The 19,574-nt window shown below is 46.6% G+C and overlaps 1 protein-coding gene across 4 annotated transcripts in view; it reads left to right on the top strand.

The window, feature by feature from the left end:
- The first annotated feature begins 3,718 nt into the window (after positions 1-3,718).
- The window catches only part of LOC142772961 (uncharacterized), a 30,173-nt gene continuing 14,317 nt past the window's right edge, over positions 3,719-19,574 (top strand). For 2 of the 4 annotated variants that reach the window (XR_012886341.1, XM_075874552.1), the window contains exons 1-2: positions 3,719-3,877; positions 5,054-5,377. Coding sequence is in view for 1 of the 4 variants with exons in the window: in XM_075874553.1 (XP_075730668.1) it covers positions 3,722-3,877; positions 5,054-5,377; positions 14,700-14,785; positions 15,152-15,170 (585 nt within the window). In the remaining 3 variants the exon portion in view is untranslated. Of the gene's footprint in view, positions 3,878-5,053; positions 5,378-14,699; positions 14,786-15,151; positions 16,266-19,574 lie in introns of those variants that run through there. The other 2 variants (XR_012886342.1, XM_075874553.1) reach the window with 2 other exon arrangements.

Consider the following 19,574-nt stretch of genomic DNA (forward strand, 5'->3'; position numbering starts at 1 on the left):
CAGCACCCGTACCGAGTGTCACCAAAAGAGAGAGAAGTCATCAGAGGCCAAGTTGAAGAAATGCTCAGGGACGACGTAATTCAACCGTCGGCCAGCCCATGGGCCTCACCTGTAGTACTGGTAAAGAAAAAGGACCAGACCTTGCGCTTCTGCGTTGACTACCGAAAATTGAACGTCGTCACAAAGCGGGATGTCTATCCCCTTCCAAGGATCGATGACACGCTTGACAGACTACGAGACGCAAAATTCTTTTCCTCTCTAGACCTCAAGAGCGGATACTGGCAGATAGAGGTGGACGAACGAGATCGCGAGAAAACTGCTTTCGTGACCCCAGATGGGTTATACGAGTTCAAGGTACTCCCATTTGGCCTGTGTTCCGCACCCGCCACATTTCAGCGGATGATGGATACTGTGCTGTCCGGGTTAAAATGGCAGTCCTGCCTTGTTTATCTCGATGACGTCGTGATCTTTTCGGCCACCTTTGATCAGCATGTGGAACGACTACGAACTGTGCTCGAAGCGATTAGTTCAGCAGGGCTGACGATAAAACCCCAAAAGTGCCATTTTGGTTTTCATGAACTGCTTTTCCTCGGTCATGTGGTTAGCTCTGAAGGCATTCGACCTGACCCCGAAAAGACAGCAGCTGTAGAAAAGTTTCCTAGACCGACAGATAAAAGGGCTGTGAGACGATTCTTAGGACTTTGTGCCTATTACAGAAGATTCGTTAAAGATTTTTCGAAGATTGCGGAGCCACTAACCCGACTGACGAAAGAAGACATGCCTTTCACCTGGACAAGCGAGCAAGAAGAGGCGTTCAATGAGCTACGACAGCGACTCCTACACCACCCTGTCCTGGCACATTTCCACGAAGAAGCCGAAACAGAGATTCACACGGACGCAAGCAATTTGGGACTAGGCGCCGTCCTTGTGCAGCTGCAAAACGGAGAGGAAAGAGTGGTCGCATATGCTAGTCGCACTCTTTCGAGAGCTGAAATAAATTATTCGGCGACGGAAAAAGAATGTCTGGCGGTAATATGGGCCATACAGAAATTCCGACCGTACTTATATGGTAGACCATTTCGAGCAGTGAGCGACCATCACTCGTTGTGCTGGCTCGCAGGCCTAAAGGACCCTTCTGGGCGACTTGCTAGATGGAGCCTCAGGTTGCAAGAATACGACATAACAGTCGTATACAAGTCAGGTCGCAAGCACAGCGATGCTGATTGCCTATCACGCGCACCAATGGAATCTGCACCTGGGGAAGATGGAGACGACTTTCCGTCTCTTGGGGCCGTGAGCACCGCAGACATGACTGAATATCAGCGATCTGACGCGGAGTTGCTTAAACTGATCAAGCATCTGGAAGGGCAACCCGTGCGTGTTCCTCGAGTTTTCGTCCGGGGATTGTCCTCGTACCTCATGAGAAACAACGTTTTATACAAAAGAAACTTCGAGCACAGCAAGGAGAAATTCCTACTCGTCGTTCCTTCGGCCTTGCGACCCGAAATCCTGGAAGCCTGCCACGATGACCCAGCAGCAGGGCACCTCGGAGTGAGTAGAACATTGGCTCGCATCCGCACAAAATACTACTGGCCAAAGTTACTGGATGCTGTACAGCATTATGTAAGGACATGTAGAGATTGCCAGAGACGCAAAACGCCTCCATTGAAACCCGCAGGATTTCTCCAGCCAATTGAACCACCTGAGTCTCCGTTCGAACAAGTAGGAGTGGATCTACTTGGTCCATTTCCCACGTCAACAATGGGCAACCGATGGATAGTAGTGGCGACAGACTACTTAACCCGGTATGCCGAGACAGCCTCTCTCACCAGGGGCACGGCTATAGAAGTAGCTGAATTTTTCGTCACTAACATTTTACTACGGCATGGTGCCCCAAAGGTGGTTATCACGGATCGAGGAACTGCCTTCACAGCCAATCTTACGCAGTCCATTATGAAACTTACCCACACAAGTCATAGGAAAACAACGGCTTACCACCCCCAAACTAATGGGCTAACCGAGCGACTCAACAGAACTCTAACCGATATGTTGTCCATTTACGTTGACTTGGAGCACCGTGCGTGGGACAAGATACTGCCGTACGCCACTTTCGCTTACAATACTGCTGTGCAGGAGACTACTAAAGTGACGCCATTCCAGCTAGTCTATGGTCGAGTAGTTACCACACCATTAGATGCAATGCTGCCTGTAGGCGACAATACAGAGCACAAGCCTGACACCAGCGAATTCGTTGAGCGAGCCGAAGAAGCACGGCAGTTGGCGCGACATCGCATAAGACAACAACAACGCGTGGATGCAAACCGTTACAACCTTCGTCGGAGAGGAGTCGACTACGCACCAGGCGACCTAGTTTGGATTTGGACTCCTGTGCGGACGCCTGGCCTTTCCGAAAAGCTCATGCGCCGCTATTTCGGCCCTTACCGAGTCCTTCGTCGCGTCAGCTCCTTGAACTACGAGGTGTCACCGGAAGGACAAGTGAGCTCATCAAGATGCCGAAGGAGCACAGAAATCGTGCATGTAGTCAGAATGAAGCCATACTATGACAGGCAATGAACATCGAATTATACACACCCGATTATGAGGAATACCTATTTCTCCATTGGAAATCACGCATTCAGACCATCTCAGCAACACTGCTTTTACGCATCGGGACGATGCGTTTTCGGAGGAGGGATAATGACGCAAAGTGAACGCAGTATTCAAACTACGCGCGCTAGTTCATGCGCCCCCCCAAGAGATCAGCGGCTTTATGATCAAACAAGAAAAGGCCGTGACGGCGCGCGCTTCCTCAGCACGGGATTTTGATGAAGAAGAAGTGGACCACCACTCGAGCGTTTTTCTCTCTCGGAGATTGATCCCTTTTTGCTGATCGCCTGTTACAGACGCCGCTACTTTTCGGGCACAAGTTCACCCCAATAAACAGTTATTCGTACACCATTTGGATTGTACGTAACAATATTAACAACAGTTAACAAGAACGTGCCCTGCATTTGCTACAGCTGCTTAGCTAGCTCATTGGGCAACCATATGGGATTATGTGCTGATCATGTGGTCAGCAAAAAGTTTGTTATAACAATTTCGGCACGTTTCGTGGTGCGTGACATGCCTTCTAACCATCCACGACTGTGGATTAATTTGTTCCAGCTTCGACTACGCATTCAGTGTTTGCGGCACCATATGCGGAATTGCCAGACACGGACAATGCGAAAAGAAATTCCTCTGAAAAAAGGTGTAGTGATGCTCTTTCGCTAATGCCACCGATGACGAAATAATTATTGTTTCTGGCCATTCCAGGGTGCACTTTGTTTTCCGCAAGTTTTGCTTTACTATTTTTCGCCCACTGCACTCGCATTCCGTGAAAATACTCAAAGAACCCGAGGCTGGTAAATAACCTGCGCCGCTGTGCGGCTGGGTGGAAGGAGAGTTGCCATTTACAAGGAGTCATTCTTGAAGCGCAATTCGATTGCCTTCCGTGTCGAACCGCCGCCCGCCGTATGCGCCATAGCATTTGCCTTTCGGTGCCCTCTTGGCGGGTTTCCCGCTCACCGCGCTCACCCGGGCCAGGGTTGCCCCCGCAATGGCGGTGTAGATAAGCGAATAGTTGCGTCACCGAACACCTGCGTCGACAGCTGCGGCGCCGCCGCCAGTGCCTCCTCCTTCTCTTACTCAGCGTTGCTCTCTCTGTCTCATCGTCTTTCAAATGCGTTGCGTTGGTCTGGGGTCTTGGTCGCTGCGTGAGTTCTTACGAACAGGCGCATCTTCAATGGTGGTCACGCATGACACCGTGTTCGAAGTGACGCTCGGATTAAGAAATATTCATGGAGCGGCGGACACGGACAACGTGTGCCTGTTAACGGTGAGTGTACTATTTTCGTAGGTAGTAAACATACAGCGCTAGCTGGGCGCTTGCAGCAGCTCTGCCGAAGTAGGCTGCCAGCCATTTACAACAGCATGCGTTCGCCGGCCTGTTGCAGATGCCAGATTAAACGTGTCACTTAACGAGTTCACACTGCTATGCGCGATGTTGTGTAAGTGCCTGCATCACTCATACAGTGAGTGATGTGATCACTTAACAAGGGCGTGAGTAGTTGCTGATCGCACATTGTCTCCGCACTTCTCAAAGAGATGGATATTGTTTCAAGATGCGCTTTAGGCTACATCGTAATAATATTTCTATTATACTCAAATGTGCAACGTGCTTTTGTAGGTGTAAGCGTAAAAAAAGAAAGAAAAAGAAAAATTTATGTACAGAGGCGCACTGTACGAAATGAATTTTTTTTGCTTAAAGACGGTATAGTTGGAGGTGCTGATATGCCGCGATGCTCCCAGCACGTGCGCCTCGGTCTTTTAAGCTATTTAGGACAAGTGTCACCAGCAACAGGGAAAGATCTAGTAGACTTCCGAAGGCGCGTTGCTCTGGCCATCGCCATGCGTTGTTTTCCCTCGTTTCTGTTTGCTGTTTTCGTGCTTTGCTTTCATCTGCGATAACTTTCGGCGTTATAACAGAATCGAGAGAATATACGTGACTGTGGGAGCTATGTGTGGTAGCTCTAGCATAAGCCATGGCTGCTGCAACGTAGACGGCGTCCGCGCGCGTAGGTGTCGTTCGAGCGCTCCTACTTGCTTGATTGTGTTTAACTGAGTATTTAGGCATGGGTTACGTTTGTAAATCCCGTGATCAATAATCGCTAATAGCGTGCCCTTGATTGCTATCAGAGGATGGGCTTGGTTGTCGAAATATGTCAGACGCTTTTTCTGAAAGCAAGCTTTGAAGAAATTAAAAAAAATAAATACTTGCATACGTGTTAGGCAGTGCCTATTGCAGGCCCGCAACTCTTTAAAAACTGGACGAGCTATCACATCTTTTATTAAATTACAATGAGTTAAGATGATTGAATTATAGATGACGAATTTCTGTGCTAGATTAGGTGCACAAAATACATGTTCGCAGCCGTACGTCTAGAAAGCAGGCAGGATAGGGCACGGCACCTGGCCGCAAAGGCACATGGATAACCCGGTGTTCATTGCGCAGATAATCGCAACCCTGCTGCTGATAACCGCAGGCCACGGCCCCGGTGAGCTACAAAGCCTACGTATGAATGACGCGCATGCTGCGCATCTACTTCCAGTCCACCACTTCACCGAGGCAGTCCTGCTGACATCGCACAGCACCAGCACGTTTCGCCATCAGCTGCCCTCGTCGACCACACCGAGAGCCTGTTCGGACTTGGATTCGGCGATGGTGGCGCACCGAGCCCTTCGTGCTATAAGAAGAGACGACACATTTCTGTGGGCCATAGGGCACGGCACCTGGCCGCAAAGGCATATGAATAACCCGTTTGTGTTCATTGCGCAGGTGAGAAAACGCTTTCAGCATTGCATGCGTTCAAACGAGCCTTGTTTAATTGTGCTGCCATGCCCTGGGCTGCTGTGTGAACTTTGCTTTGACATAGTGCATCTCGCCAAATTATTGCTACTAGCCGGTGATGTAGAATCTAACCCGGGTCCGGACACACCGGAAATTTCATGGCAACTACAACAAATCCTAAATGAGTTAAAAGAAATTAAGGAACAACGCCTAAACGCAATAGACGAGAAACTAGAACAGCTTACAACCCTGGATAAAAAGATTTCGTCTTGCGCAGAAATGGTCACTAACCTACAGAAAGTCGTTTCAACACTAGAAATAAGACTGGACGACCTCGAAAATCGCTCCAGACGATCAAACTTATTAGTATATGGTATGCCAGAAGAAGCCAAAGAAAGCGAAGACACGTTAGAATTTGAAGTAAATAAAAAGGTTTTCAAAAACACCCTCGAGCTTGATGCTGTAAGTATCGAACGTATTCACAGACTAGGCAGGCCAGATGCTTCTAAAACAAGACCAGTAATTCTCAAACTTCTCAATTTTAGGGACAAAACAAAAATCTTGAAAAATTGTTCCAAGTTGAAGGGATCACGATTCTCTATTTCCGAAGACTTTTCACCACGTACGGGATTTGCGAAGAAAATTGTGGAATTTTGCCAAACGAGGGAAAGAATCTGGCGACAAAGTGAGTCTAATTTATGATAAACTGCGAATAAACGGAGATATGTTCTACTGGGACGAAGAGAATAATACTGTAGTTCCCTTGAAATCTGCTTCCGTCAATTCTGATACAAAAAACCAGCAGTGAAGCTATCGAAACCTTCGCTCCCGCCGAAAATAACATCCCACATGTCCTTTTTGAACATAAATGCCCATAGCATATTGTTACGTGGAAAATAACAGCTGTCAGTCCGCAGCCACAACGCAGCTCACCAACAACGTCCACTTCTTTACTATCAGTCTGAGGCACCTTTTCTTGGGTATGCCCCACTATGCCCTCTTTCAGTCAGACGAAATCACGTAACACGACCCCCGGTGGCAAAAGCGCCGACCCGGCGAGTTTACGGGGCTACAGCAGGAGCAGTGTGGTAACAATTGAGCCTTGATACGTGGACGATGTCCCTTGACAGCAGAGCGGAAGAGGTTGATGGATTATCATTGGCAATTTTATATGTATTGTCGGTCACTCGTCTAAGCACACGGTATGGGCCCGTGAAACGAGATAGAAGTTTTTCTGAAAGTCCTGCATGTCGCGTAGGGGACCAAAGAAGAACGAGGGAACCTATGGGAAAGTGTTCGTCGCGATGCCGCTCGTCGTAACGATGCTTCTGTGAGTCTTGGGACGCCATTAATCTGCTGCGGGCAAGCTGACGAGCGTGGCCAGCTCGGGTAATAGCATCGCGTGCATATTCAGAAGTAGACTGCGCAGCGGCTGGCAGGAAGGTATCCAACGGCAACGTTGGTTCGCGTCCAAACAGAAGGTAAAATGGCGAGTACCCAGCAGTGTCATGCCGGGAGGAATTGTATGCGAACGTCACATAGGGTAGTGCAAGGTCCCAATCACGATGGTCGGCCGAGACGTATTTCGATAGCATGTCTGTCAGGGTGCGGTTTAAACGTTCTGTAAGCCCGTTTGTCTGGGGGTGGTACGATGTCGTGAGCTTATGTTGGGTAGAGCAGGAACGCAGGATATCGTCAACCACTTTCGAAAGGAACGTACGGCCTCGGTCTGTCAGCAGTTGACGAGGGGCTCCATGCACTAAAATGAGATCGCGTAGTAGAAAATCAGCGACGTCTGTAGCGCAGCTTGTTGGCATGGCTCGCGTAACTGCATAACGGGTTGTGTAATCCGTAGCCACCGCGACCCACTTGTTTCCAGAGGCGGATGTTGGGAAGGGACCGAGGAGGTCCAAACCAAAACGGAAAAATGGCTCCGATGGGATGTCGATGGGCTGAAGATATCCGGAAGGGAGTCCCGTCGGCTTTTTGCGACGCTGGCAAATTTCACAAGCGTTGACATAACGACGTACAGAGCCTGAAAGGCCAGGCCAGTAGAAGCGGCGGCGGACACGGTCATATGTGCGAGAGACACCAAGGTGACCCGCGGTTGGCGCGTCATGAAGCTCACGTAGGACTGTGGAACGCAGGTGCTTTGGTATGACCAGAAGTAGGTCGTGACCATTGGGCGATAAATTACGCCGATATAAGGTGTGGTCCTTTAAGGTAAACATGCGAACAGAAGCGTCTTGCGGTGAAGATTCGAGCTGTTGTATTAAGCGGCTGATATCCGGATCGCGGCGCTGCTCGTCCCCGAGATGAAGCAGCTGGGAGATGGAAAGGATGCAGCCCACAGAATCACTGCTCGTAGGATCGCAGTCGGCCACAGGGTAGCGTGACAGACAATCCACATCTTTGTGCAGTTTTCCTGATTTATACACTACGGTGTAAGAATACTCCTGAAAGCGGAGTGCCCAGCGGGCGAGACGACCTGTGGGATCTTTGAGGGAGGCGAGCCAGCAGAGAGCGTGGTGGTCGGTGAGAACTATAAATGATCGGCCGTATAAGTAAGGGTGAAGTTTCGCGACTGCCCACACCAGCGCTAGGCATTCGCGCTCTGTGATGGAATAATTACGCTCCGAGGTGGACAGCAGCCTGCTGGCATAAGCTATCACGCGATGCTGCCCACGTTGTCGCTGAGCCAACACAGCGCCTATTCCGTAACCGCTGGCATCGGTGCGCACTTCTGTCGGTGCCGTAGGGTCGAAGTGAGCCAGCACAGGAGAAGAAGTGAGCAAAGTGGTCAAGTCGGAAAATGCTGCTGCTTGCGAGGGACCCCAGGTAAACGTCTCATCTGGTTTGAGTAAATCTGTTAGGGGCCGAGCGATTTCCGCGAAGTTCTTGATGAACCGCCGAAAATAGGAGCAGAGCCCCACAAAGCTGCGGACATCTTTGGTGGTTTTTGGCACAGGAAAGTCCTTCACAGCTCGAACTTTTTCTGGGTCAGGCTGTACGCCGTAAGCGTCAACAATATGTCCAAGTATTGTAATGCGACGGAGACCAAACCGGCACTTGGATGAATTCAGCTGAAGGTCGGCGAGACGGAATACATCAAGAATTTTCGACAGTCTCTAAGGTGCGCTTCAAAAGTGGGAGCAAACACAATCACGTCATCCAGGTAACAGAGACACGTAGACCACTTGAATCCATGGAGCAGGGAGTCCATCATTCGTTCAAAGGTGGCGGGGGCATTACATAGGCCGAAAGGCATGACTTTGAATTGGTAGAGGCCATCGGGTGTTACAAAAGCCGTCTTCTCTCGGTCCATGGGGTCCACGGCAATCTGCCAATAACCAGAACGAAGATCGATGGAAGAAAAGTAGGCGGCACCATGGAGGCAATCAAGGGCGTCGTCAATGCGGGGCAGAGGGTATGCGTCTTTCTTGGTGATGTTGTTAAAGTGGCGATAGTCCACACAAAATCGCCACGATCCGTCCTTCTTTTTAACTAATACAACCGGGGGTGCCCAGGGACTGGAGGATGGTTCAATAATGTCCTTCGCTAGCATCTTGTTCACCTCCTTCTGAATTATGCTCCACTGAAAAGAAGACACTCTGTAGGGACGGCGGTGAACAGGGTTGGCATCACCTGTGTGTATGCGATGCTGGACAAAGGACGTCTGCCCAAGAGGTCGGTCGCCAAAATCGAAAATATCCTGGTAGGCCTCGAGAAGATGTTGTAGGGCTTCAACTTGTGGAGGCGGAAGATCAGTGGCGATCATGTTTACAATTTGACGGCTGCCCGAATGTGTTGCGAGTGATGTGCGCTGCGGTGAAACAATTGTGTCTAAGGCAAGCACTTCAATTTGTGAATCGAGCTACGGACACAGGTGGGCCACAGAAATGTCTTGTGGAAGCACCTGATTCATGTAGCCGAAATTGACAAGAGGTAGACAAGTTTTGTTATCTGTGATGCTGAGCACCGTATAGGGCACTGCAACATTGTGCGCAATGAGCAAGTCGGTGAGAGGCGTAGCGTAATAGTCACCATCGGGCACAGCTGGTGAGCACAGAAAATTGACGTACGTCACAGTTTTGGAGGGCAGTCGAACAAAGTCGCTGCACTGTAATCGGTATGTAGGTTGGTACGGGGTGGCACTGATTTGTGGCAGTTCAAGGCGGAGCACACCAGCGGAGCAATCAATTTGAGCAGAATTGGCGGCAAGAAAATCGAGGCCTAGTATGAGGTCGTGGGGACATGTTGCAAGCACGGTAAAAAGGACGACCACTTGATGACCGGCTACGGTAAGTTGAGCTGTGCACATACCGACGACAGGGACTGTTGCACCATCTGCAACTTGGACGACACTGGTCAAGGGGGGCGTGAGAACCTTCTTCATGCGACGACGAAAACGAGAACTCATAATACAGACGTGAGCGCCCGTATCTATCAAAGCTTCAACAAGTGTGCCATCAACATATACTTCTAGGGTGTTCCGGTTCAAATATAAGGGCAACAGAGGATTTTTGGGTAAGGTCGACAAGGCAGCTTCACCTCCAGAAGCTGCGCAGCCTAGTTTTCCGGGGACATGCGGCGGTTAAACGATGGTGAGGGAGAGCGGCGACGCGTATTCGAACGAGAAGGGCGGCTTTGAGGCGGTGGCGACGACGGGACAGGGTGGCCGTAGTCCTCAGGGGCAGTAAATGCTGTAGACTCAGTGCGGGTCGAATAACGGTGGTTTGGTGGACGGAATGAGTTACTGTAAGCGGGGTACGAGCCAGAAGACATAGATGGCCATTGGCAGCGGCAGTAACGAGCGATGTGTCCAGCGCGACCACAGCGGAAGCAGATCGGCTTATCATCAGCTGTTCGCCATTCAGACGGGTTCCTGGTTCGAATAGAGTACGGACGGCGACGTCTCATGTCCACAGAAGCTATCGAGGGACCAGTATTATCCAGGGTGGGTGCAGTGGTCAGGATACCAAGGTTAGCGAATTCCTGGCGGACAACAGCCTGGATCAAGGCGACAGCTGGCGTTGAGGCGTCGGGCAACGTCGGTTTGTTAGCAGCCGGGTAAGCGGCCTCGAGTTCACGTCGGACGATGCGCGTCACGTTTTCGGTTGTAGACGGATGACAAGGAGTGGCTTCGCAAGACGACGTTGCCGCGGTGTTGGGTAGGCGCTGAAACTGCTGCAAAATGCGTCGACTCTTCGTCTGCTCGAGAAGGCGGCACTCTTTGATCACGGCGTCGATGGTCGTTACGTTGGTAAATACAAGCAGGCTGAACGCATCGTCGGCGATTCCTTTTAGAACGTGCGAAATCTTGTCGGCCTCAGTTATGTTGGGATCGGCCCTTTGACACAACGCTAAGACGTCTTGAATATAAGTCAAGTAGGGCTCAGTGGACGTCTGTGTACGTACGGCCAATTGCTTTCGGGCATCAAGCTGTTGACCAAACGGGTTGCCAAAGAGGTCGCGGAGCTGCTGCTTAAACATTTCCCAGCTTGTGATTTCGTGCTCGTGGGTCTCAAACCAGATGCGAGGGGTCTTGTCAAGATAGAAAATGACATTCGCAAGCATAACGGTTGTGTCCCAGCCATATTGCTTGCTGACGCGCTCGTACATGCTAAGCCACTTGTCCACATTCGCGTTGTCTTCTCCAGTAAAGGTACCGGGATCACGGGGTTGCGTTAGGGCGACGTACCTGGTTGCTGTCGTTGCTGGTGTAGGTGGCGAAGCCGTATCCTCACCCGGAGCCATGGTAGCAGACTTAAGGGAGGCGTCCACTGCGTAGCTCCGTTGTCAGAAGAGTACCCAGCACCTCCACCAAAATGTTACGTGGAAAATAACAGCTGTCAGTCCGCAGCCACAACGCAGCTCACCAACAACGTCCATTTCTTTACTATCAGTCTGAGGCACCTTTTCTTCGGTATGCCCCACTATGCCCTCTTTCAGTCAGACGAAATCACGTAACAATATTAAAAAAACAGATTCCCTTGAAGCCTTGCTTCTTACGTTTGAGCCAGATTTTGTAACACTAACGGAAACCTGGCTAACAAGAGATATTAAAGATGATGAGATAGCCCCTCCCAACTACGCTATCCTCCGGAAAGACCGGGCGACACGAGACGGAGGTGTGGCCATTCTAGTCAAAAAAGATATTCCGTTTTTAGTGTTACCCGATGTTGCGGGCGCTGAGGCTATCTTTTGTAAGCTGAGCTATGATGTGTGCACTGTAGACGTTGGCTGCGTATATCGCAGTCCTTCGTCCGACTTTGACAATATACACCGATTGCATGAGTACACAGAACAACATGCGCCGTCATCCAGATTAATAATCGCAGGTGACTTTAAAGCGCCTGATGTTGACTGGCACACAATGCAGCAGCATTCATCCTGTGCGGATTTGTTATTTGATTTTATGTTATCGTACAACCTTTCACAAATAGTAACTGAACCTACACGTATACAGGGATCCAGCTCTTCCATATTAGACCTAATATTTCTTAGCCATCACTTCATAAGCGAAGAAACTAATTTATGTCTTCTAGATGGTATTTCCGATCACAAGATCACATCTTGCACCGTACCCCTTTATGACACTTTTACCCCTCAAGAAATAGTCGCGTACCCTGACTACAGTAAAACTGAGGACACTAATATACTTTATCACCTTGCCGATGAGTATGAATCGTTTGTTCAACTTTCCTGTAACAGCTGTACCGACATCGATGCCTTGTGGCTGGCGCTAAAAGCGATCATTTCTCATTGTATAAATGAGTACGTGCCGATTAGAAAGAAGCAGCCTAATAAGCGTAATCCATGGATTACGCGCGATGTTATACACGCCAAACGTAAAGAGGATGAGAAAACTGCTGAAAATCAACCCATTAAACTACACACAGCACGATCTAAGCACGGCTATTGAATACGTGAAATCGAAAATGAAGACAGCTAAGCAATTCTACTTCACAAATACACTCACTAACTTTTTGAAATCAGCCCCAACGAAGTTCTGGAACTACATAAACCCGAAAACTCGCAATGATGACGGAACGATAGATGTAGACGACCGAAGGTCTGCTAACCTGCTTAATGACTACTTCTGCTCTATCTTCACGGAGGATGACGGTACACTACCACAAACACGTCCGTCGGAATTAAAGCCTCTAGATCAGCTATTAATAACCGAAGCAGGCATACTTAATTTGCTGCTCAAACTAGATTTTAAGAAATCATCAGGACCTGACACTATATCAAATGCATTCCTTCGCAGATACGCTGAGTGGATGGCCAAGTACCTATTAATAATCTTTTACAAATCATTGTCATAAGGGACCCTCCCTAACGACTGGAAAACAACTAAAGTCAAACCTATTCATAAATCAGGAAGTAAAACCGAACCCTCTAACTACAGACCCATCTCACTGACATGCACAGCCTGCAAACTGTTGGAACACATCATCTTAAAGCACATAGCCGAACACCTTGAAAAGGAACAAATGCTAACACCCTGTCAGCATGGATTTCAAAAAGGTGTCTCCACTGTCACGCAACTACTTTAACTTGTACACGATGTATCGCTGAGTGTCGACCTACAGAAACAAATCGATCTTATCTTTTTAGACTTTTCAAAAGCTTTCGACCGGGTATCACATGACAAACTAATTCATAAACTCGAACTAACCTTGGGGAAAGGGCCCATTGTCGATTGGATAAAAGATTATCTTAGTGACCGCACCCAGTTTGTAGAAGTCAGCCGGCAACATTCCCATAAATCTAGCGTAAGATCCGGAGTTCCATAAGGAAGCGTTCTGGCTCCACTTTTATTTCTTATATACATTAATGATCTGCCTTGTAATATTCCTGTCAGTGTTAGACTTTTCGCTGATGACTGCGTTTTATACAAAGTAATTGACTCTCATAGTGACCATCTTGCATTAAACAACTCTTTATCTTTAGTATTCAAATGATGTAAAGAATGGCAAATGACACTGAACGTTAAAAAATCAGCTGTCCTATCAATAACGAGAAAAAACACACATCTGATTTTAACTACACTATAGGCAGCGCCACACTCAGCGCAGTGAAAGAGTATAAATACCTTGGCTTAACACTAACCCATGGCTTTAGATGGGAACGCCACGCAAGCAACGTCACCTCGTCTGCACTGAAAAAAATGTTTTTTTTTAAATAGACGTCTGAGACTAGCCCCCCTACCACAAAGCTATTAGCATACCAAACTTTTCTCAGATCAACTTTGGGGTACGCTAACGATGTTTGGTTTCCTTCCACTAAAGAACTCATTTACAAACTCGAAGCAGTCCAAAAGAAGGCACTGAGATGCATTTATAATAAATATAGGCTAAAAGATTCACCCACAGAATTACTAAAACAGGCCGGTATCCCCACCTTACAAAACCAAGCCAAGCTTGCGCGATTAAAAATGATGTACCAGCTAATTCACAAAGACATAAAGATTGACAGTTCCAAATACTTATCTTTAACCCAAACACGACAAACGCGGCACAAACACGAATTATCATCACATGAGCATGTAATCCATACGGAAAGTCATAAATATTCATTTTTTCCTTTAATGACACGGGAATGAAACAGGCTGGATCCTAGCGTAACAACAAGCGCGATGTTATCTTCCCTTTTAACATTGCTAGAAGATCAGCTACATGCTGCCCAGTTATGAGCCTCCTGTATCATCCTTACTTCTGTACAACTTTTTTTTTACATCAGTGCGTTTTTTGCTCCTGTTTTCCCTTTGTATGCCTCTTTGTTCACTTCTTTTTTGCTGTTACACTGTACGCATAGTTTCGTTTATCCTACATACTGTTACTTCGTTTATTTTCACCATTTTTACATAAATGTATTTTTTTACTTCAGTTTTGCCATTACACACCTCTTTGATTACCCCTTTGTTACGTATTAGGATGTACTATTATTATGATGTACTATTACGTCTTTTCGTCTGCCTTTGTTAACCGCCAATATTTTTATGTATAATTGAATATTTGATATTTGTATTGTCATATTGTAACAATTCAATATGCCCTTCCTGTAAAGATTCCTGATGGGATCGACAGTATGAATAAATAAAAATAAAATAGGAAGCACAGCGTCAAATTTGGACTAGATGCCATGGACGGAGCTTCTTGTGAGGGTAGAAAGAACGAGAAAATTGTTCATTTTTGATGCCCTTATAGAGGCAGCCAGAATTGCACTGATTGCTGAATTGTCACAGTTCTTCAAATTCTTAGAGGCGTGATTAAAGTCAGTAAATCTTTTACTTTTTTTGCAGACCTCTTCGCTAGTGCCACGCCCAAGATCATTTGTTCTCATGTTAAAGAGAAAACAGAGATGCCTTCACTGTTTGTACAAGAAGAGGTAAGCTTCTTGTCCATTTTGATGAATGCTACATGTTCTGAACGTTGTACTTTAAGAATTCTTTTTCACACTGGCTCATTACTCTATAAGGAATTTGATTCTTAGGTGGATTCAGGCTTTCGTAAGTGCCATTTTTGAGCTGTAGTCTTACACTTCACCTCAATTCGGGAATTTGCTGTATGCTGGAAAACTATCTTATCTTTATCATACGAAATTATTGGAATGTATGGGTTGTATGCTTCGAGTTCAGTGTAATGTCAATTACATGCCATTTCAAAGGATACACACTACACATTCTTCATATATGGTGCTGCCGGAACAGCACGAACATCATTTTATGAGAAATTATGTTTGCTCTTATTACAGGACGAGAGGGTGCCACTGACGCCCTGCGTTGTCTACCCCGGCTCCAGCCTAGAGCAATCCTAGTTCCTGAACCTCTACGCAAATGACCGAAAATCTTCCGTGTCAGTAGTGACGAAGAAGGAGTGACAGCACTGATGAGTTGATTTTTTTTTATTTTCAACATTGTCTACGGCCGCAAGGCCTTTAACAACCACCGTGATAGAGCGGCTTTTTTTCGGCGTGAGTTTGAAGTTTATCAAAGAAGTTGTTCAGGCAGTACGACGCTGAAAATTTTAGTGTCACAATGCCTGAACAACTTTTTCTAGTGTGGTCATGGTAGACGAACAAATATTTTTATTTGTGTAAGTTATTTTGCATAAATATAGCTGGACCATTCCATGCCAAACGTCCCAGCCACTTTGGCGACTATCTGAAATGTATTTGAAAAAATGTGCTGACTTACTGCGTTGAAAACAGTGAACTGCTAGAATATATCAGTGAGAAAAAAAGTTTTGTTCATGTGGCTTGCTTTTGAACTTCCTGGAATAATGCCGTCGGGGTGCTGTTTGTGGAAACTTCCATTTTAAAATTACCGCTTATTTTTTCTAAAGCAAAATTGGTCTACATGTCAAGTAAATGTGCTTGTGTGAGGTATTTGAAGCTCAATAATATTAGTGCAATTTTTTCGCCACATTCGCTTTCAAAAAGCAAGCCAAAATGTGTTATGTTTGCATTTTTTATTGCAATATTGCACTTTGTATGAATATCTTAGCAGTGAATACTTACTCCAAAGAAAGTATATTTTGAGGAAAAAAAATCTTTAGACGTCTCAAGCTGCTGAATTATACAAGAAAATATCAAAAATTTCACAAAATCGTGTTTTTTGTCCGTATTGAGATGCAATTTGCTTCATGTTGTGATACAATGAAAACTAATCATTATACCCAACTTGTAAGAAAAAAAATTCTTTTATATTAAACATCTTATCACAAAAAGGACAGGAAAGAGCGCTGTCAACTGAATTTTATTGGAGGTGCTACGAGCGTTTTTATACTTAGCACAAGAACAGGGTTCATTTGCAACAACATATGTGTGACCATGACGAAATAATTTTAACCCAGAAAAGAATACTCTCTTTCGGAAAAGATAAGCGAAGGTGTACTGATGCATTGATCTTTGGCCTTCCTGATAAACAGTTCTAAAATATCTCATTTTTTCTGCTTGCTTTTTTTCGAAAACCGTGTTTTATGACACCTAGGACTGCATTTACATTCTTTACGGTGTCCGGCCATGAGACTACTATAGCCCTTCTTAACATTTGAAGCATGCTGTGTTGCTCGATCATTGAAACATTGCCCAGTTTGTCCTATGTTTACTTTTCCACATGTTAGCGGTATATCTCACACATTAGATTGGCATTCAGTAAACCTATTTTAGTGACGAATGGTGCAAGATTGACTATTCCTGTTGCTGTAAGTACATGCACTTTTGAAAGCTTGCAAGGGGTGGAAAACAACAATGTCATATCTGCTGGCTCTTCTTAAAATTGTGAGACACCTTATGTACGTAGTACCGTGTAACATGCAAAGGTCATTGGTAATTCTGTTTTAGATGCGGAGCATCTTATACTCGCGCCTTGTAGTGCGCCGTCCGCGCCGCTTCTCGAACATTCGACAGCTGACGCGCGCGCATGCGCCGTCGCGCCGTCGCCCACTCTTCCACCATCTGTGCATCCCTTCCTCCTCTACACACCGCGCGCGCTTCACTCCTCCACCATCTGTGCACCCTTCCTCCTCTACACACCGCGTTCGACATCTACAATTCTCCTGATTCTCCAGTGGACGCGCATGTGGCGTCGCGCTTCGAGAACATTCAACAGCTGACAGTGCATGCGCCTTCGTGCTGTATATATACTCAAGGTCGGCGCTCGCTCGCTCAGTTGCCGCTCGTCGGTTGGTTTGTACGGCGCGTCGACGTCCAAGGTCGCGGTGAAATGAATTCCAACGAATCCACAAACACAATGATCGACGTCCCTTCGACCAGCGCCGCCCTTTCGCATACGTGTGTACGTGTTCACTCATTTAACACCCCCTCCTACAACCACGTTAACCAATTTAGCCATCGACCCAAGTAAGTCGCAATTTAACACCCCATTTCACAACCACGTTAACCAATTTAGCCATCGACCCAAGTAAGTCGCACTTTAACACCCCGTTAACCAATTATATGGTCCGCATCCTCCTCAGTGTTCCCCCGAGGGAAGCTGCGGGCAATTTTTTTTCTTTTGGTCGTGTTTCCTTTAACTTTACTTTCTGCAGGAGGGTTTCGCAAACGAGTGTGATGATGCTGTTGGGGTATTGGCTGGTGCTATCAGCCCCGCAGTGCTAAGAATGTTCTGCCTTTTGATAGTGGGCATTCAAAATGAGTAAAAACAGGAATCGACGCCACATGTATTCAGGCCACCCTTCAGAAGTCATGTTAGCCCAAGGGTGAGGTGAGGCATAAAAACCAGATTAAACGACTAAAAGATGCTGGATATCCCTACAGAATCATCACACCCGTTTGCGAAACCCTCCTGCAGAAAGTAAAGTTAAAGAAGACAGGACCAACAAGAAAACAGAATGACCAAAACCTTTGCATGTTATACCACATAACGTGTCTCACAATTAAAAAATTGGCAGCATATCCACGGAGTGAATGATGGAGAGTGGGGCGAAGCATTCGTCCATTCATTCGTTCTTGCTTCCTTCCGTCTGTGCGGCCGTCCATACGTCCATCCGCCCGTCCGTGCGTGCATCCGTTCCTACGTTCGGCCATGCATCCGCCCCTGCGTCCGTTCATGCGTCCATTCATGCATCTCTCTGTGTGTCCGTTCGTCCATCTATTCAACACTCCAAGTACCACCATCTCACACCTTTTCATCATATATTCCCCATATAGAAACACCGCCATCCAGCGGACATTCCAAGGGCTAAACGAGAGGTGGCACACACAAACTTTCTAACAGCTTGTGCTTCGGGTCTACTTCCCACCTTTAACCACCTCGAGTTCATGGTATATACTAGTTCACTGTATTCATGGCACTGCGGCCCAACACTCGCTAAACCTTTCTAAAACCAAGGAGGTTACGCCCAGCGAGTATAACGTAGCAACCTTTTCCTGGCAGATAGAGCTCAATGTACATGCCAATGGCTGCATGGGAAATGAAAGACAGGAGAATTCGGCTTTTACTTTCTTACGGCTTGCACTTCGTACCTACTTCCCACCTTTAACTACCTCGACTTCATTCATGGTATATACTAGTTCATTGTATTCATGGCACTGCGGCTCAACGCTCGCTAAACCTTTCTAAAACTAAGGTGGCTACACCCAGCGGGTATAACGTAGCAACCCTTTCCCTTCAGATAGTGCTCAATGTACGTGCTATGGCTCCTAATGGGGATCGCAGCGTGCACGTTAACTAAAAGCCGAATGCTCCTGTCTCTCATACCCCATTATCAGCTATTGGCATGTACATTGAGCACTATTTTTTGTTGTTCAACAACGCACAGAAGGAATCTCTCACCGGCACCACCTTGGAGGTCAAAATGTTTGCAGGTAAAAGCGTAAGACTGGTTACATTCTACACAGGACGAACGGGTGCCGCTATAAGGAGCTTCGCCCCTAAAAAAATAGACAGCAGATATGATATTAACGTGTTGTTTTCCACCCCTTGCAAGCTGTCAAAAGTGTGTGTACTAAACAGCAACAGGAATAGCCAATCTTGCACCATTCGTCACGAGAATAGGTTTACTTAATGCCAATTTAAAGTTTGTAGAAGTATTTTTTATCAGGAAGACCAATGATCAGTGCATCACTACACGTTCACTTATCCTTTCCGAGAGGGAGTATTCTTATCTCAGTTAAGATTATTTTGTAGTGGTCACACGTGTTGTCGTGCATGAGCACTGTTCTTGTACTCCGTATAAATGTGCTCGTAGCACATTCATTAAATTCAATTGACAGTTGGTGCTCTTTCCTGTCCTTTTTGTCTCTTCCTGAAGTTGTCTCTCTGTGACTAGAACACAACCTCGATGAACCAACTCGCCCAAATTAAACTCTTGTTACTTAACACGTAGACCGAGTTTCGTATAGAAAGAAGGAGCGGTGCTTTTAAAATAAAATTTTTTACATACAACACCTAGACGGCATTTCAGGAAGTTCAGAAGGCAGCCACGTGACCACACATTTTTCCCCTCTTAAATATTCTAGAAGTTCACTATTTTCAATGCAGCACGAGTTTTTCGAATACATTTGAGGTGGTCGCCAAAATGGCTGGGACATTTGGCATAAAATGACCCAGCTGTGTCATTAGTCATAATTATGCATTACGTCTTTTGTTTTTTGTGTGTCCTGACTTAGTTTTGTTTTCGTTTTTAGCTTATTCTGTTTCTGATCATTGTAT

The sequence above is a fragment of the Rhipicephalus microplus genome, chromosome 1, assembly GCF_043290135.1.
Source record: "Rhipicephalus microplus isolate Deutch F79 chromosome 1, USDA_Rmic, whole genome shotgun sequence".
Lineage (NCBI taxonomy): Eukaryota > Metazoa > Arthropoda > Arachnida > Ixodida > Ixodidae > Rhipicephalus > Rhipicephalus microplus.